The following is an 18,825-nucleotide window of genomic DNA, read 5'->3' as shown; positions in this document are numbered from 1 at the left end:
CGATTGACCACTGCAGAATATTTGAGCATTAAGGGTGAATTAGAAAGAACTAGGCAAACATTCATATGTATTTAAACAATTACATTCTTGGTTTTTGATACCAGAGGAAACTTGGTCTGACACCGTTTGGGAGCATTGGGCCAGTCTTGGTCTTGTTCAGACAGGCGGCTTTCGGGTACCCCAAAACCCCGGCCTCTAGGTACCTGGGGGTTTGTGCAGGGGATGCCCGTCACCTGTCAGCCACGACCGATCTCCAGCATCTGGATTATGGAGAGCTCGCGCCACAGTGTTCGATGCTCGCCAACCGCGACCCACCTCTCCATTCTTGTGTGAGCATACGCCTGATCCAAGGACAACAACACACCGTCTCCTCGACAAGGAAAGCTCTATATTCTGTGCGTCATGGCACAATTCGCCTCTGATCCTCTAGTTCCTTCGCAAATACCCAAACCATCAGACCCTCTTGTCGACTTGGATCGTCTCCTCGGCCGTCTCCAGCAAACCATCCTTCGAGCTGATGCCGAGCGGGAAAGGAGACTCAGGACTAGCGAACTCGAGCGCGAGAAAGCCACTGTTGTAAGCTGAGGTCCCCGCTACCCGTCCGCGACTGTGGGCTGACACGGTGCGGCGCCAGAACATAGACTACGCGCGACTGCTGCTCACGAGATTGCAGCAAGATGCGCTGGGCATCAAAGTACATGCGAGGAGACAGGAGATCCAGGCCGACCTCAATCGGAAGCGCGATCTTTTGGAGCAGGTGACGGAGAGGGTAAGGGACTTGGAAGAGCTGAGCGCACACGCCATTGACGACGATGACGATTCGAGCTCCGAGCAAGACGACATCTTGAGCGAGATAATCGCGACACCCAGCCAGAGTCTAGAATCTAGATCGGAACACATACGTGAACAAGAACCTGGAAAGTCCGGCCTAGAACACAGCATATCACAGGCTGCACCATCGACGGAGCCACGGCAGGATGGGGGCAACGGACGGGTCGTAGAGACACTGGAAGAAGTGATATCAGAGAAACCAAACACCCTGACGTCAAACACTATCCGTCCGAGGGGCCAGCAGCCTTCAGATCCGGAAAAGGCCAACAAAGATTTGGATACAGCACAAACGACGGGCGCCATAACGCAAAAATCACTCCTCCTAGGGGACCGCTCTACCGAAGTGTCTGATGTCTCAACGAAGGAAGCTATCCTGGACCGCGAGCGAAGAGAACAGGAAGAGCTCACAGAGGCAATGAGCAAGATAACCAAGGAGTTGAAAATGTCGTCCCTTAGGTTCAGTGAGGCGCTCGAGGAGGACAAGGAGATGACGGAGCAGGCTGCGAAAGGTCTCAGCAGGAACGAGCTCGGCCTTGAGGCGGCTGCGAGGAGGATGGGGGCTCTGACCCGAATGACGGAAGGGAAGGGCTGGTGGGGACGGATTATACTGTATGCTTGGATCTACGGGCTGATGGTGGTGCTGGTGCTGGTCGTTTTTGTGCTGCCAAAACTACGGTTTTGACACCCGCGCACTGCTTTTTACTGTGTTTCTTTTTCTTCTAACACTACATTAAGGCAGAGCAAGCGGCATTCACGGTGCTGCAAGATAGTCCATAGGCCCAAGTACCTATCTCCGGCCTGGGACCTGTTGAATGGAGCAAGGCATTGACCGTGTCAAAACTGTCTTAAGTCATCGCATTGTTTGTTTTTCTGCTGATCATTACTGTCCACTTGACGTCGCAGGCTAGTTCATGTCCACGGATGTAACCTCCAAGCATCTGCCTCCCGGCCCAGACATCACCGGATCCATCGAGTTCTAGATGAAACCCTTCGCCCAAAAACATCTCCATATCATCCATGCCAATGCCCTGAAACCCACTTCGCTTTTCCAACACGCCCAGCAGGGTCCAAAAGCATTTGGATCTTGAGAAAGTTCTGACCAGATCTTGCCAGATCGATCAATCAAGGAAAGGCGAAAGCAAAAGCCAAAGCCAAAGCACTCAGACGCCAGAAACCCAAGAGAGAATAATGGGTCATCCGACCTATACCTCAACCCCTTGCCCATAGCAAGTCAAATCAAATTCACAAGGTCTTGGACTTGCCGTTGTTGGACCTACCCGAGCCACCGGCAATCGAATACTTGGTGACCTTGAGCTCTTTGGCTGGTAGATGCTCTGAGAAACTGTTCTTCCTCTTGAACGAAGTCTTGAGGTCGACCTGGCTCTGTCCATGAGGAACGACCAGAGACTTGGCTGTGTGGCTCTCCTTCTTGAATTTCCCGAGCCCATCGGGCTTGCTCTTGTTGGTGGCATTGTTGATCGTCGTTGTCGGAACAGGTCGCGGCTGGTGGCCGGGGCTTGACCCATCACCCGAAATGGACTGTCCCTGGCGCCAACGCTTACCGCTTATACGCCAAAAGCGGGATTTGAATCTCTCAATCTCACGGTACTTGTCCCCGGGAGTCTTGCTTGGGAATTTTCTTTTGCACTTGCTTGAAGTTGCTTTCAAGTACTCTCCTACGCTGAATAGGTACGTCTTTGGGGTTGCCTTCGACTCGTATAGCTCCAGGGCAAACCTTGCGCCGTTTCTGTCGATGACCTCAACCTGGTACGGGCCGTAATTATCTCTGTAGATGGTAAAGCGGCTGAGGTCAACATGAGGCTGATGATTGTCGGGCTTCGCGCCGTCTGTCGGCTTTCCAGCTGGCTTGTCGGCCTGGTAGTCGACCGGGTTGCCAAGTCTCTCCATGCCATCAACGGTTTTGATGACTTTGCTGTTCCTTAAGTTAGATGATTCTGGAGAATCTTTCTTCTTGGAGCTCTTTTGGGTGCTCCGATCTCCAGATGTGGCCAGCTGCTCTGGCACATTCCCAGCAGCTTGTCCATCTCTTGTATCGCCTTCGCCACCCACAGTAGTGAACACCGTTGCAGTGAGCGCTTTCTTCTTGGAAGCCCTCACTTTCTTCTCAGGCTTTCTGAAAAGAGCCGAGATAGCTTCGTCATCGCGAACCTCTCCAGGGTGGTAGAGCCTAGGGGGGGCCTTTCGCTTGTGGTAATCCAGCAGCTGTAGGGTATCAGCCAGCCACTCGTAAGTGACGATATGACAACCGAGCTTGCGAGCCGTCTTTACTATAAGTGGAATCGGTACGGTCAGATGCATTCTGAACATGCTCAAAGAAGTTTTTTTTGGGTTCATAGGAAACAAGTGGGTTAGAAAACTCACTCTTGTCATTTGTCGCCCTCTTCGTGTACGCTTTTCTTGAGCAAATCAGATGAGTGGTGGCCTCAGTAACTTGCTCAGTGAGCCGGCCACCGCGGTACTTGAGCCACCTGCTGATGTTTTCGTCTGTGAATTGTTCACGAATATGTCGGTTCGTATCCTTGTCTCCAGTCGGGTCGCCGGAAATGCAGACGATGATGCCCGCGAGTTGCGAGTTTTCGCCGGGGTCTAGGGACATGGCGAGACCTCTGAGCTTTTCAGTGAAGCATAGAATCCAGAGGACTCAATCATACCCAGTGGTTCGTGACTGAAAGGGGGTTTTGATGACGTAAAGCGAGGTCATCAGATCGTTGCGAGACTCTCGCAGTCTTTCAGACCGTAGCGTTTTGAGAAATGCGGAAGATAAATTCGAGACTGGGCCGAAAATTACGAGGACAGTGGCAAATGGTGAAGCTGACGAGGGGAATATGGGTAAAAACTCGGGAGAGGGTTGCTTTTCTGGTTAGGAACCTGATGTCAGGAGGCAAGAAGACTGGATTGGGGAGCGACTGTGGTGAGAGGTAATGCTGAGCTAGAAAGCAGGCATCGAGGCCTGCAGGTTTCCAAGAATGCCTTCAGGAGCGATTCAGCAAGAAGGACGAGATAATAACTATTGATACCAGTATTCTTGATCAGGTAACGGGCGGGGCCTGGGATCGTTAGAAGAAAGTCAGGGGTTGCTGTTCGGTGAGGCAAGACCTCACCAGCAAGGCTTGGGTGCTTGTGGCGGCGTGAAGAATACTGGAACAGCTTCGATTGAAATGAAAGGTCTGGAAGAAATAATCTAGCCTGTGAGCGAGGTTATTCTCCGTCCGAGGCAGAAGTGTGTGCATTCGCCAAAGCTGAGAGCAGTTGCGTTTTCAAGAAAGGTAAATGGATAACGTGACCTTGCCAAACGGTTGGAAGTCTATTGGAAAATCTGCCAAGTGAAAAATACCCATGGGACATAGCTGAAGAGGTTCGGGGAAAATTCTCATATCACCTGTTATTTTCAAGATTAAACAACAAGTGCTTGCGTAGAGCCTACATGGCCTTGGGACTTATGACCGTCCGTCGCTTTCTAAGAAATAGAATACTGACCCGGATGTCCTACAAAGAATGAACTATGGCGCAATGTGCTTACTTATCCTTGGTTAGAATGGTGGTGCGAAGGTGGTGGTGGTCCGTAAACTTCCTCAGGGGCTCGAATGTTTTCTGCGCTCCAGCACCGCCTGCCTTGGCCTTCTCCTCACTCACCCACCCGCTCGTCGACAGGAACGCCTTAACCTTGCCGGCCTTGGGGTGATCAACCTCCTCCGCACCCCAGCCATGCGCCCCAGCAACAAATCCATCAGGCGACCCGCATGCCTTGACGACCTCGTTGAATGCGGCCTCGAAGTCGGTGGCGCTCGCTGGGGGCACAAAAGTCACCGCGAACTGTGTCACGGGTGCCTCGGCGACTTTGACGAAGTCGCCAGTGAGGGTGAAGAGGTTGTGCACTGGGCGGGCTTCGGGGTTGGACTTGTCCAGGATCTCCTCGAGCAGTTTCTTCATCGCCGCGGCCTGTGGGCTTTCAGCAGCAGCCTTGGCCGCGTCTGGGGAGGACCAGACTATTGTGACAGGAGGTTAGTTGCCGGTACTCAAGAAGCAGCTGAGATGTCCGTCATCAAAACTCACCATCTACGATCTCAATAGCCTTGGGCTCGTTGGGATCGGTCGCTGCGCCGTGGTAAGCGTGCTCAAGACCTGCAACCGCCAGCTTCTGATCCTTCAAGGCCTTGAGCTCGGCCAAAGCCGAGCTGCTCTCGGCATCCTTGATGATAGGAATCCATGCAATAGTCACGGTGGTCGACATCTTGATAGTCGGTAGGTAGATGTGGGCTTATCCGGGAAGTGCCTTTATTTGAGAGGATCGTGTGTGAGGGCTGAGACTATAAGGACTTGAAGCAGTTATTATTGATGTCGTCGTTGATGGTTTGTTCATCTTGATACCCCAAGAGGGAGCACAGGTCTGCCTTTATATCATCAAGCCGGAGCTACCTCCCTGCCCACGCATAAGAGCCATCGTGTCAGAACGTCGTGGTCTGGAGCTCAAGCGCGAGCTTCCACGCATTCCGCGGTGATTCCCCGGGCTCCGACATAACCTTGGAAGAGAAGGAGTTTAAGCGATGCCGCAACTAGACAGGGGTGACACTATGCTCAGGTTCAGTCGACGTTCCGAGTATGCAGCAGTAGCTGTGGCAAGAGCGAGCTCGACTCAGAGACGAGCAACCGAGTACGGTTCCACCTCGCTTTCACAGGCTGACGAGCGCCCAAGCTCATAGCTGGTCCATGTCGGCAGGTAGGTGTGCAGGTGTGTAGCTCGAGACAGGCATAAGCCAAGATGGCGGGCCAATGCATCGTCCGGGTTGGAGGGGCTCGGGCCAAACAGACGTGGCGGGCGTACAAGTAAGTGCCCACGTCGGATTCGGGGAATGCTTATGTCCGCGTCAAGAACCTTTGCCTTTAGCAATGTCGTGAGATGGCCATGCAGAGCACGAGGTCCAGGTGCTCGAGAATTATGCGCAGTCGCTTTCCATGAATCGGGAAGGTTTCCCTGACCACGCTGAAACGGACTGCGTACCTCATCTTCCACCAGTTTTTGGCAAGTGGAGCATGAGAAATGATTTGGAGAAACCACCGCGGAATTAACAAGTGCATAAACGTCTGTCCAGACGTTGTATAGCTGTTTGAAGCTCCAGAGTCTAGAGAATTGCGGTGTGTTTGGGCCCGTCTGGGAGAGAAACGCCATCAATCGCATCGACATCGCTCCATTTGGAGGACCGAAGCGCCCAGGTCGTAAACCAAGCCACACCTACAACATCACCGGCACTGGATATATGTATATATGTATATGGCTGCGCCACAGTCATACTGTCCCCAAGCCGTCGTGAGAAACACTCGCTATTGGTGGACGGGGCGAGAAGCTGCAACTCAGCTCGATTGTTCGTGGCCTGGATAGAAGTCATCGATGGGAGAAGTTGATCGCATTGAGAACCATCCTCGTTTATCAACTGGTAAGCCGAGCGCTATTAGAGCCCAACCTATCTGATAGACTTGGCAGCCTTTATAAAGGCCCTGATTCTGTCTATGCTTTGCTGGCCGCCTTCTTCGACACCGCTGCTTACATCAACACCCACTATCCTAGCCGAGAGTGGACCTATGGCAGATACTGACTGGGCAACATTGTCGGGATTAAGCCCACCGGCGAACAGAACCTCCAGTTCCTTATCCTTCTCTAGGTCCTTCAGAACATCGGCATGGTCGAGTTTCTGGCCAGAGCCAGAGCCAGAGTCCAGCAAGGGGATGGTGTGGTAACCACGGAGCCCTAATCCAGGCTCACCAGGTTGGAACTTTCGAATGACTGGAACAGGTATAAGATGCGCCCATTCGACAGGCTCTCTACCGTGAAGTTGAACAATGTCCAGGCTGTACAGTTTCTGTTTCTCGAGAACCTCTTCCAGGGGCTGGTTCATGAAAACACCAACTAGGGACGCGCCCTTGCCAGTCAAGGTACGCTTGGCCCCTACAAAGAAATCCTGAGCCACGTTTGGTTGGAATCCGGGCTGTACGGATCGCCCAAAAGAGCGGCTGTCCTGCACTGCCTTCGAAATAGCCAGAGCGGTGTCGTGTGATACGCATCGTTTGGTTCCAGGTACCAGTATCATGCCGATCAAGTCAGCCCCTGCCTTGATGGCTTCGGTGGCGGCTTCGGCGCTACGCGTTCCGCAGATCTTCACAATCAGCGGTTGAGTCTCGACTTTTGGGGAAAGTGTCGTGGTACCTGAGCATAGTTCTTGGATGAACTTGGCCGTGTCGGGAGCTCGCATGATGGCTTCACCAACGAGGATGGCATTCACGCCGTCGTTCTTGCAGTCTTGCACATCCGCATGGGTGTTGATACCGCTGAGGGCACAGATGATGACGTCCTGGGGAACCATGCTTCGCAAACTCCTCGTAGTATGCAGGTCAACTTCAAAAGTCTCGAGGTTGCGGTTGTTCACGCCAACAACCTTTGCACCAAGCTTGATAGCAGTTGTCATTTCCTCGGCATTTTGTACCTCGACCAGGGGCTCCATTCCCAGCGAGAGAGAGTACTTGTACAGCCTCTCGAGTAGTTCAGTTTCGAGCATCTTGACAATCAGGAGGATGGTATCGGCTCCGGCAAGACGTGCCTCCAGGATCTGGTACTCTTCAAAGACAAATTCCTTGCGCAGAATGGCTGGTCGGTTGGGCATGCCCTCGACAGCCTGACGTGCCATACGCAGGTCTTCGATGCTGCCCTTGAACCACTCGGGTTCTGTCAAGACTGAGATGACGCTCGCACCCGCGAGCGCGTACTTTTTGGCCTGTGTCGGCGCGTTGATTTCAAGAGCAAACACGCCCTTTGATGGGGAGCCCCTCTTGATCTCCGCTAGCAGCGATATGTCAAACGGGCTTTGGCGGAGGCGGTCGACGAACGGGATCTGTGGTGGAGCGCAGCTGAGGTCATAGGCGGCCTGGAGGTCCGCAGGTCTTTGGGAAGGTATCTGCTTTTGGGTCTCGACAGCTGCTCTGCGGTGAGCGTATATTTGCTGCAGGATATTGTTCTTCTTCGGCGCGCTTGCTGGCTTTTGCGCACCATTTGTCAGTGCGTTCTTGCGGAGCTCTTGGTCCTCCTTCCACGTGCCGCCCTGGGTTAGCAAGAAGTTCTTGAACATGATGCGTCCATCGGCGGAGAGGATGCTCTCTGGGTGGAACTGGACTCCCTCAATGGTGAACTCCTTATGGCGCACGCCCATGATGACCCCCTTTGAGCCATCCTCCTTGGCGATCCAAGAGGTAACTTCAAGACAATCCGGGATCGACACGTGAGTCCCGGCAAGAGAATGATACCTAGTGACCGGGAGATTCTGAGACATTCCGCAGTAGACGCCTTTAGAATCGTGAACTAGAGGCGAGGTCTTCCCATGCAGAATCTCGCCGGTCTGACTGACATCGCCACCGTACACATCCAGTATACATTGCCTACACTACATGTCAATGTTGAGTCTCGCAGCAACGGGGAGGCTGAGGCCGACTTACTGTCCCATACAGACCCCAAAAATAGGGATCTTTCCGGCAAAATGGCGGATGGCGTCTCTGCTCACACCGGAATCTGTGCGAGGGTGGCCCGGGCCCGGGCTGACGACGAGTTGGGTGGGGTTCTTGGCGATGAGATCTTCTAGAGAGATCTGATCGTTTCGGAAGACCGTGACGGTGGCACCCTCCAGGACGAGGTACTGGTAGACATTGTATGTGAAGGAATCATAGTTATCAATGAGGACGAGATTGGAGGCGGTGGGCAGAGGCGCAGAGGGCCTCGGGTGATGAGGGGAGTGGTCAATTATGTCCAACGAAGACATGTTGACAACCTTGAGCGGACAAGATATAGAGGCAGCGCTGGAGGAGTTGTAAGGGTGAAGACCTGGGGTGGAGTTCACAATTAACCAAAAGTATGGGGGCAACTTGATTCCAAAGGCTAGTAACACTCGAGGTGAGTCAGCCGCTGCGCTCGTTCTGTCGGCACGGCAAAAGGGCAAATCCTATTTGGCAACGGCCGAGGGGGATTTGGATGGGGTGTCAGGAAGGATGTCCCCGCCCAGGTTGTCTTTGTTGGCTGGATTGCTGGCTGTGGAATCTAACCAGGGGAGTCAAGCAGCAGACAGCCCGTCAACAATGACTGTGGCTTCAGAGCATGTGGCGGTTGGGGCCGTGGCATTCTGGAGGACAAATCTTGGGTACCTGAGTGTCGGTGCCGGAACGGCGACGAGCGACCCCTGCTGCAGGCCAAATCTCAGAGCTGCTGCGTCTTCTTTGATGTGGAACTGCTGGCTGCTCTCTGATAGGCTGCCTGCCCAAGCTCCCACCGAGCAAGGATACGGTAGCTAACATTTTGAGTGGGCGGCAGACGGACCAGGCCTACAGTAACAATACATACACGGTCTCTGGCGCGTCTGCCAACATCGAACCTCACTTGCACACTCCGGGCCCAACCTTCTCAGCCCTCAACCACGACAACACTCTGGCGCTGCCTCTCTAGTTGTCGATGATCGCACCTCAGAGGCTTTTGCGCATTGCTTGCTGAGCCTTGCGACCATGGCTTCGCCCCCAAATGGCGTCTATTTCCCTTCCCTGGATGAGTGCCTGAAGGGCGACAAGTTGGTCTTGTATGTAAAACAGTCCAACACCCGACTTCGCCTATGCCATGATGCAAAGACTGACTGTGATGATCCTATAGATCCTGGAGGTTGGTCGCCTCAGCTCTCCAAGATGCCTCCACCGATCGTCTCGCCAGCCAATGTGTGAAAGACTTTCTGCAAGACCGCTACGTGACAGACCTGGTCCGCTCTCCCTCCAAAGCGTTCGAAAAGCCTACCCCACGGTCCAGATCCGAGTTCGACACCAAGGCCGCCGCCATTCATGTCACTCCGACCCCGAATGACAAGTACGACATCAAGGCCATCAAGGAGGACTCGCTGTGGTTGAGCAGCAGCGTCGGCATCAACGAGGTTGCAGCTTTGCGCATCGCTGTCATCGAGTTCCAGAGCAGGCCGCAGAGTCACCTGGCCGGGCCCTTTTCCACCCAGGACATAATGAACCTTCACCAGGCCGTAGGCGCCGATGGCACACAGGCAAATACACTCCTGGCCTTCGTCAACGCGGCCGACACGGTCGATGCTGACGCCGTCTGGTCCGACTTCAACACCCAGGCAGGGAGACGACGCCGTCTTTTGGACCTATATATGTCCGAGCGTCGCTACCTCATGGCTTTTGTTGACGGGGTCCTCAACCTGACCTTGAACGAGCCGCTCTCGGACACAGATGCAGCAAAGGCAGAATTGTCCGCGCAAGTGCTGATGGCCGTATTCGGCCAAAGAGAGCCAAAGGATCTAAGGACCGACACACGCTCGCTTGAGAAGCTTGTCTCCACATATCTGGACTTGGTCCCCGAATGCCTGGAAGGGCCGGATGCCCGGGTGCGAGCAATACTAAAGGATGTGAACATCCTTCCAGAAGAGCTAGAACTCGTCTGGGCCAGGATGTCTCTCACCGAGACACTGCATCTTTTGGCATCCATTTTCCGGATCATTGACCTCTCTAAAACCTTCCTCTCCGCCGACATTGTCTCCCGTTGGTTCAGATTCGTCGACGCGTACAGCTTCCTCGACCAGCTGAACGCGGCCGACGAGCTGACAGCCGAGGTCGCACAGCCTATAAAGCACTTGACGTGCATCATCTCCATGAGAATACTCAATCTGGCGAGAGCTGTATTGTTTCTCGACGGCGAGATAGCGCTACATGCTAATGAAGATGCTTACGTCACTTCGGGTTCCACGTTGAAGGAAATTCACGAATCCATCATCAACGCCGCGAATGCAAGCCTGCTCACAGCCGGACCTGTGATTTTCTCCTGGGCCCTCATTCTGCAGCGCATGCTGCGCTCGCACCATGAACGGCTGGAACTAAGAGATTTGCAACAGAATCGACAAGCCCAGGAGGGCTTCGAACGTGAATTGGATCATGTTGAAGAACGACCGGGGGTAGGCAGGCGCTCATCTGCCGGAAGCGTAGTCTCCATGGAGACCCAGTCATATGACCAGTTCCTGAACACCTCTTTCGCATCCAACTCGCTGCAATGGGACTTGCAGGAGGTCGAGAATCTGGCAGGGGCCGTGACTGCAGGCGGCCAGTTGTACGATTTCATGACTGACATAGCTCTCAGTATGGGCTGCGCTCAGAATGCCGCGTTTCAGCCGTGTCTGGGGTCGAGAGTGCGCCTTGTACTCCTCGATTTTCTCAAGATCAGTTTCCCAGTGACTGGCTACATTTCGGAGCCTGTTACGACGTTGCTTGCAGTACTCTCGGCTGGCCAAGGATATTGGGACATTCCGAGCGGGAAGTCAATATCACCTTCTGAAGACGTCCTGGCTGTGGCTCTTGATGATCCCCTCATCCTTCAATTCTACATCCTCCAGGCCTTGCAAAGATACCCATACGAATTCCTTCCCTTCACCAGTCTTTGCAGGATTCTGTCAACGTGTCTGGCTGAGGATGATCGTTCGGGTCTCATCCTGAAGTCCCTCCTGAAAACTCCGACCGTGACGCTGCCCTTGCCCGAGCCCTACTGGCAGTTCACGGCAGATGAGGAGGAGCTGGGCAAGTTGGAGCTCACCCACGACTTTCCATTGTTCGCCGTGTCACCCAATCGCAAACGCCTCATCGGAGAGGAAGAGCCTTTCTGCATTCCTGCCGGAACATATGGCAATCTGGCTTCTGACACCGGTCACATAGCCCAAATACAGTTTGAGCATTCGACCATCGCGTTGTTGGGGAAGCGCCTCGAGGCCAACCTGGCCCCCGATTCATACGAGCTGGCACTTGGTCCCCTTCAAGCCGACGAGCTCGCCGAAACGGTTTCCCTGCTGGCGACAGCCGTCCGGTGCGAGAACTTAAAGGCGTCGGCAGGGAACAGCTCGTCCATGGTGGACGGTGAAGCGGGGCTGGCCATCCTACAAGAAGCTAGCCGGGCGCTGCCACGTACGAAAGATATCGTCAGCGTCATCTGTGACACCCTTGACTCTTATGTCGACGGCGAATTGGCCAACCTCGAGTCTTCTCACATACGCGTTATGACATCTTGCCTGCAGTTCCTGGACTCCATATTGGGAATATGCCCCGGCCGTGTGTGGTCATACATGGACCGGTGTGACCTCTTGATCAGCGACTCCAGAGCGGGAAGGCTGTCAAGAATCACTGGTACGCTTGATCTCGTTGACGAGAGATTCGAGTTCCTGTCAACCGTGGTGAGGTTCTTTTCTGATCTGGTCGAAAATGGAACGAGAGCAACTGTTCAAAAGAAAGTTGGCAGCAAGATCAGCGGGCGTTCAGCCCCGAAAGAGAACCCTTGGGTGGGGACCTCTGACAAAGTCATGACCCAGGTTTATCTGTCGATTGCTCACACTGCTATCGACATACTTGAGAACTCACTGACATGGCGTTTCTCGTCGGAAATCCAGCGATCTATCCTCATCGGAGACTTGATTCCGGTAATGGACAACATTGTCGTCTATTCGTTTGGCGTCTGCCCGTCGAACAAGTCCAACACCTTGACAGCGTTCTTGGAACCTGCGGCACGGCATATTGTTGAGGGTTTTCTGTCCTCTTCCTCCTCCTCGCTACGGTTCCAGCCACTTTTATCATCAATGCTGGTCGCACTTGGAATGCCAGAGTCATCCTTGTACCCTAGGCGGACGGAAATCATATCGAAACGTCAACTTGTCGTTCTGGACTTCGCGACGACACTGGTCAAGGTAGCGACCCTTCTCGAGAAACCGACAGTTGTGATCGAGGATCAGATTCTGAAGTGCTCGTCCCTGTTGGCTCGCCTATGCGCTACAGATGCTTCCTACAGGAATTCTGTGCTGTCCCTGCTAGGTGCGGTGGCTGAGAGACTTGGCCGCGAAGATGCGGAAGCGCCGTCTCTACTTGGCTATCTGGGCTCTCACATATCACGTTCTTTCTTGCAGACGATTTCGCAATTGGATAAACCGTTCGACAGGCCAGCGCTGTCGCGGACGACCTGGAAATTTTTCTCCACGATCATGCGCAACGGCCAGCACTGGATGGCTAACTGTCTCTTGACCGGCAAGACCCCTCGTGAAGCATTGGGCAGCGAGGGTAAACTGTCTAAGCTGGCACCTGACTCCATCCTCATAACAGCTCTGACACGTCTGCGATCCATTCGCACGTTACCAACCTCTGAGACACTAGCAATTCTGGATCTCTTGACGTCAGCCCATAACTTCTGGCAGTGGACTGTGTTCGCATCCCAAGAGGATATCGATTGCTTGGCCGAGCTGCGAGCTTACGTTCGTCAGCTCAAAGCAGCATCTGTGACGGCAAGAGTCAATCCGAGGCAAGCCTGTGACGAGGCTCGTATCGCAGCTTACATCGCAGAGGCACTCGCAATGCATCTCTTTCACCTGCGAAAGACAGGGCGTGAGCAGGATTTCGCTCAAGCGCTCGTCAATGACGTTGACTACTACCTACGCGAAGGTGTGACGGTAGCGGGCTACAACAGCTCGTTGCATGCCAATTTCTCCAAGAACTTCTCGAAACAATACCCCGGTTTCTCGCTAGAGGGCTTCCAACGGACATCATTAGCGCCGAGAGAACTTGGTGACCAGTACTACTATGCCCTGGACCTCGCAGACAAGATGTTGCGATTTGACCCTGGTTGGGCCGGACCACGAGAGAGAAACGGTTTCCGCCATGAAATGGCAGCTGCCAACCTCAACCTCTCTCTCGTTGATGCGCAAATAGTAAGTAGGACCTCTAGCCGGGTTTGGCCGATATTTCTAGGAGCGGCCATACTAACACAAAGCACAGGCTCTATTCCATGCTTGGGAATTTCTACTTCTAGAACTGAGTAGTTGCCTCCTACCTAAAGGGCAACTGATCACCAAGCAGATGATGCAGGTCACGGACCAGTGCCTGGTCTCCAACCAGGGCAACCAGGGGCCTGAACGCATCTTTCAGAGAATCACACAATCCCGTGCGAATCTGGCCATGGTACTCGTGCAGCGTCTGACCGATGCTTCTCTTGGAGCGAAAGATATTTCTGAATTGCTCGAGACCATATGGTCGACCCTCAATAGCATCGACAATCCCTTCACCCCCGACCAGATTCAGTACTGGAGAACCATGATGAGAATGCTCTATGTGGTTTTGAGAGGCTTCCGAACCTCTCCAGCATCCGAGGGAGGAGAAGTCGAATCCGGTCCCAACAGGAAAACCCGCTCAGCGTCGAATAAGCAAGCTACAGAGACCAGCCACGAAGATGATAGGATTGTTGAGGTCTTGCAGTGTGTGTTGAATATTCTTCACCGCGTGGTGGCTCAAGGCTTCCGGTCGCTAGTGGCTCTTATCCATGACCCGGTTGTCACGGTGCTACCTGAAGATCTGGCGCTTCTGACTGCCATCCTGCAGGCTTGCCTTTGCTTGCCAGGCATTGACCAGGTCTCTGGACAGGTTCTCAACATCATGGTTTCCGAGGACGTTGGTCAAGCTGCGACATCACTTCTTTCCTGGGCAGACAAATTGGCGGTCAAGGGCGACCCTGTCTATGGCGAGCTCAGCATTCTGTTCCTCGTGCAGTTATCCAACGTCCCGGTCATGGCTGAACAGCTCGCATCGGAAGGTCTTCTCGGCCAGCTATCTTCGGCCAGCATTGCAACTCACATTCAACGACCGAATGTCTCTCCCTTCGCAGAGAATATCGGGGCTCAGCGATGCTACGACATCTGGGCAAAGGGGATCCTGCCGTTGCTTCTTAACGTGCTGTCGGCGCCGGGTCTGGGTCCGAATGTAGCCACCGAAGTTGCATGTGTCCTCAACCAGTTCCCCAATCTCTTGCAGAGCAGTGTCGATCGCATAGAGGCTCCAGGAATGAGCAGGACTACATCCCGTGGCAAGGCTCAGTATATTACCTTGCTGGGCGTATCAGAGGTCAACTCCCTCGCGCTTCTGACACGGGTGTTGGCCAAATACAGGTCGGACTTCAACCGCGAGATCCCGGAGATATCGTGGGACTCGGCGGCTGTGCTCGAGAATGTGGATTACTGGCTGACCAGCCGCAAGGTCCTGCGGGAGCGGCTCCTGCCCCTGGGTCAGCGCGAAGCTGACTGGAGGACGATGAAGACGGCGGTGGAGGAAGTCAGTTTGTTAGAGCAGAAGGTGGTGTCACTACTGGAGGCTGTGAAGGAGGTGCTCGGTGAGGATACGGAGTAGGTCTGCCGTAGCAACTAGAATCTTAGCTTGCCCCAATTGGTGCTTGATACTCGGCATGTGGCATTAGATGGGCGTTGGATGGATGGTAAAATTCTAGCGGGCAAAAGCATGATGGAACGTTGATACCATGATTCAAAAACACTGAGTAGTCGAAAAGTTTCTTTCCCATTGGTGCTTTCTCATTTAGAGCTGAGTTATGGTATTACCACTTGTGGTGAAGAACCCCCTACCGTAACCTTACGGACATGCTGACAGAGTTGTGTTCATGAACAACTCGTAGCCCCATGCTGTCGAGTCCGAAAAAAAAAGTTGCTCCAGGCGTACGAGTCCCCAGCCCCGAACACTATTGTGGTTGGCGTAACGTGTCTGCTCTGCATAACGAGCCGCATCTGAGCCCTCCTCAAACCCAAACACGATATATCTTGTCCCCGGGCCATCACATCCCAATGTCGGACAAGATTCGGCTGCCAGCACGGGCTAACTTCTCCCGGTAGCCTGCTCATCCTGTCCTCCAGCGGCGGTGGATTTCTATTGTCCGCCCATCTTGGAGGACATCTCGGCATTGTGCTCCTGGAAACGCTCGGCCAGGCGGGCCTGGGTAGCCATGGTCTTTTGAACGCAGCGGGCGACGCAGCCATTCTCACGCGACGAGACGGCCTTGGAGGTGAAGTCGTCAATGCAGGACATGAAGCAGTTGTCGACCAGGTTGCCGAAGAGCTACGGCGGCCCGGGGAGGTTAGCCAAGATGTTCCCGGGTGTCAGGAGGGCAAGGGCTCGGTCAGATGCTCTGTCATTTACGTACACTGACAAACTCCTTCACCTGGCGCTTCTGCATGCGCTGCTCGAGCTCGCGCTGCTCATTGGCGTTGAGTCCTCCCAGTCTGTTTCCCGGCAAGGGGTTTGGTCAGCGACTGGGTTCAACCCGACAGTCCGGGGGTGTAAGCTGTGGACATGACGTACACTTGATCCATGGCTGCGGTGATGGTGCTCGAGCGTGTGTGGTGAGACGGCTTTGTTGGACGCAAATCGGGCGGTTCTGCGTGGCTCCGGGGGACTGCAGTGAATGCAGCGAAAGAAATTTGGGAGCTTCTCTGGGCGCTGGTGATGTCACGCTCCCGGGGCCACCTGGGCGCGCACAGACCCTTGCCCGCGACGACCACCCAAGACTGGGAATGCTTTAGATAGCACCACACAGCACGGAGTACAGGCCACAACCACTTAGCTCTTGCAGTTTTCTTCTTTCCTCTTCCAGTTGTCCAAGCCCCAGCCTCATCGCACTGCCCATCATGGCCACTTGTGAGGTCCATCACGGCGTCTGCCTGCCCCGGGGGCATTGCTACATGTTCCAGGGTTACACAGAGCGTCTGCGCTCATCCTGATCTCATCCTGTGTGGAATGGTGGAATGACCGACATGCGCCAAATCCTCCCATCGTTCGACACACTTCAGCCACGACGCTGGACCGAGGGCGCGGGTAAGCGCTGGCTCGGATGATTGAGCGAGGCATTTGGGTTTTCTCTCTTCTCTTTGCGATATGGTACGATATGGTACCGACAAGTCGTCCCTTGGTCGCCCCCAAACTCCGCCGGGATTGTGTGACAAGTGCAGGCGCAAGGTTGCACAAGCGCCCGATTGGGCTGGACAAGCGCGACAGGAACTCATCAGCACAGTCAGTCACAATGGCCGCCAGCCCCCCTCCCGCATACACTCTGGCCAGAGAGACAAGTATTGTGCCCTGCTCGACTGGACTGCCGCGCACAGAGATAAGGAGGTTGGCAATCCCACCATCCTGTCCACCGATGGTTGCGCTACAGCTGAAGGCACCGGGGCGTTGTGGTCGTCGCTTCGGCACCGAGTCTCATTTGGCCCCCACCTTCGACCTCGAATGGGCATTTTCCTCTGCAGGTATAACGTGTCAGAGACCTCCTCACTTCTGTATTCGCCTGGAAGGATCAAACAGACAGCGGTTGCCAAGTGCAGGGCGAACCACGCTTATGCCAGATACTTGGTCTCCGCAGTGGCATTCAGGGCAACATGTCAGCAAGGGCTAGGCTGGCTCTCTTGGTGTCGGCATTGCATATCTCTGATCGACGGTGGTGTACGTATTGGGTCTCGAGCAATTTGGTGCGGCAGCTGCGCTCCAGCAGAACACCCGCGGGCCCCCAGCTGCTTACGAGATCACGGTCACGGCAGCAATCTGTGAGGTGGGGTTCGATGACAACAGGTTGATTGGGTCGACCGTGTAATCCTTGGTTTGACCAAGCTGGCACCGCAGCTTTGGCCATCGCCACAAAGGTGCAACTGGCCTGGTCAAGCTAGAGACTGCCGGCGGCAAATCTCCTGGTGAGAGCTGCGACAGTCGCGATGCCTGTTTCTGGGCTGAGCGGCTTGCTGAGCTGCTGGACTTGGAAGCTGGCGCTCACCCGGGGCGGTAGGGCTGATGATCATCCCAAAACGAAAAGGGCCATGCTGCCCACGGGGCCAGCCGATCCGATGCCCATGGGGGGACGCCAAAATACACACCGCAGCTCCGCGTTCAACCAACAGACAGATTTTTATGCTGTCAGAACGAGACTCCTCAGTCCCCGTGTGACCCGACGTGGTCTCTGTGTAACCAACATGCACATGTGTGCTACGCGACGATGACCGCGGGCTGGCTGGCGGCTGGTCAGACCAACTCTCCAAAGCAACGGTATATTGAAACTAGCACTGAATCCTGTGGCCGAGCGTGGGGAAGTCACCAAACTCCGTCCTGTTTCCCAAGGGGGACAAGGGAGACAACGGGGGCATGGGAGGGTAAGCTCATTGCCACTGTCAGCTTGAGAGCATGTGCGGAGGGGGAAGAGCCAATGTGTTGGAAGCATGTAAGACGAGGACCACGTCGCACGACGGACTTGGTGCATGCGCAGTGGACCGGTTAAACGACGCCTGTCTGCGAGACCTCGACGACCTCAGCAAGCGCAACTCCGTCGCACAAAGCAAGTCGTGTGACCCGAGCGTCATTTCTTGCTCGACTCCTGTTCTCGGGGCTTTGCACCCGGCCACAAGCACACGCAGAGTATCGTCAGTCAACGTCGAAGGGCAAGTGTCTGGCCGGCCCCGGTTTTTGCAATGGTAGATCGAAATCGCTTGGCTTGTAGTAGTCGCCGTCGGCCAAGTACCCACCGTTTGGGCTGCCGCAGTAAAAGGCTTGGCTCCCAGGCTGCCACATTTTGTCCCTGCGAGCAGCAACGGCTACCAAACGGGCTAGCAAAGCCCCCCTTTCTTACCGCATCTTCGGGTGTGCTGATGCTCATCATCTTGTTGAAGTCTATTTCAGGGTACCGTTGCCCATTTTGTTATTGCAGATTTAGGGCTGGAGGCACCCTGCCCATTGGTCCCGAGGAGAGGGGGGCCCCCGGCGAGAAGGATTCGAACCCTTGGGCCGAGGCCGATTTGAACGGCAGCTATTCGCACGTCTCAGGCCTTCTTCTTGGCCACACACCGTTCGAGATAGCTGCGTCTTACCCGCCATCTCGAGGTCAGGTCGACCGCCACGCCCACAGTATGTATGACCGGATCGAGAAGGCAACACTATGCCTTAGACTGCATACTCTCCCGCCTTGGAATGTGCCATCCCCTGCTTGGATGGGAACATGAAGACCGTGCCGGCCACCCGCCGCCTGACCCTTCCTGCTCCTGTCTCGCCTGCCCACGCCTGCCAGTGGCAGTGACTCTGGGAGAAGCACCCTTGTAATGCAGCGTGGGC

General features: G+C 54.6%; 6 protein-coding genes across 6 annotated transcripts; 2 read left to right on the top strand and 4 right to left on the bottom strand.

Annotated features, from left to right (window-relative positions):
* The first annotated feature begins 86 nt into the window (after nucleotides 1–86).
* On the top strand, nucleotides 87–1,671 carry KVR01_004462 (uncharacterized protein). The gene is made up of 2 exons (XM_044793770.1): nucleotides 87–576; nucleotides 635–1,671. The coding sequence occupies exons 1-2, from the start codon at nucleotides 403–405 to the stop codon at nucleotides 1,511–1,513; spliced, it is 1,053 nt and encodes a 350-aa protein (XP_044646626.1). The 5' UTR covers nucleotides 87–402; the 3' UTR covers nucleotides 1,514–1,671.
* Nucleotides 1,672–2,073: 402 nt separating this feature from the next.
* On the bottom strand, nucleotides 2,074–3,448 carry KVR01_004646 (uncharacterized protein; the record flags this gene model as incomplete). Its single annotated transcript, XM_044789331.1, has 2 exons — nucleotides 2,074–3,119; nucleotides 3,214–3,448. The coding sequence occupies 2 exons, from the start codon at nucleotides 3,446–3,448 to the stop codon at nucleotides 2,074–2,076; spliced, it is 1,281 nt and encodes a 426-aa protein (XP_044646810.1).
* A 920-nt stretch (nucleotides 3,449–4,368) lies between these two features.
* Nucleotides 4,369–5,851, bottom strand: KVR01_004390 (uncharacterized protein; the record flags this gene model as incomplete). The annotated part of the gene is made up of 2 exons (XM_044791113.1): nucleotides 4,906–5,851; nucleotides 4,369–4,838 (listed from the first exon to the last, which is right to left on the bottom strand). Exons 1-2 carry the CDS (start codon nucleotides 5,081–5,083, stop codon nucleotides 4,369–4,371), a joined length of 648 nt encoding a protein of 215 aa, XP_044646554.1. The 5' UTR covers nucleotides 5,084–5,851.
* A 215-nt stretch (nucleotides 5,852–6,066) lies between these two features.
* Nucleotides 6,067–8,980, bottom strand: KVR01_004610 (bifunctional anthranilate synthase/indole-3-glycerol-phosphate synthase). Its single transcript, XM_044784656.1, has 2 exons — nucleotides 8,332–8,980; nucleotides 6,067–8,274 (listed from the first exon to the last, which is right to left on the bottom strand). Exons 1-2 carry the CDS (start codon nucleotides 8,649–8,651, stop codon nucleotides 6,312–6,314), a joined length of 2,283 nt encoding a protein of 760 aa, XP_044646774.1. The 5' UTR covers nucleotides 8,652–8,980; the 3' UTR covers nucleotides 6,067–6,311.
* Nucleotides 8,981–9,233: 253 nt separating this feature from the next.
* Nucleotides 9,234–15,235, top strand: KVR01_004107 (uncharacterized protein). Its single transcript, XM_044784010.1, has 3 exons — nucleotides 9,234–9,455; nucleotides 9,527–13,610; nucleotides 13,678–15,235. Exons 1-3 carry the CDS (start codon nucleotides 9,385–9,387, stop codon nucleotides 15,076–15,078), a joined length of 5,556 nt encoding a protein of 1,851 aa, XP_044646271.1. The 5' UTR covers nucleotides 9,234–9,384; the 3' UTR covers nucleotides 15,079–15,235.
* On the bottom strand, nucleotides 15,226–17,359 carry KVR01_004762 (protein transporter TIM9). Its single transcript, XM_044791242.1, has 3 exons — nucleotides 16,039–17,359; nucleotides 15,881–15,959; nucleotides 15,226–15,795 (listed from the first exon to the last, which is right to left on the bottom strand). The coding sequence occupies exons 1-3, from the start codon at nucleotides 16,410–16,412 to the stop codon at nucleotides 15,607–15,609; spliced, it is 642 nt and encodes a 213-aa protein (XP_044646926.1). The 5' UTR covers nucleotides 16,413–17,359; the 3' UTR covers nucleotides 15,226–15,606.
* Nucleotides 17,360–18,825: the final 1,466 nt, after the last annotated feature.

The sequence above is a fragment of the Diaporthe batatas genome, assembly GCF_019321695.1.
Source record: "Diaporthe batatas strain CRI 302-4 chromosome Unknown Contig00004, whole genome shotgun sequence".
Taxonomy (NCBI): domain Eukaryota; kingdom Fungi; phylum Ascomycota; class Sordariomycetes; order Diaporthales; family Diaporthaceae; genus Diaporthe; species Diaporthe batatas.
The sequence above is the reverse complement of the archived record's forward strand: the minus strand, read 5'-3'. Positions and strand labels throughout refer to the sequence as shown.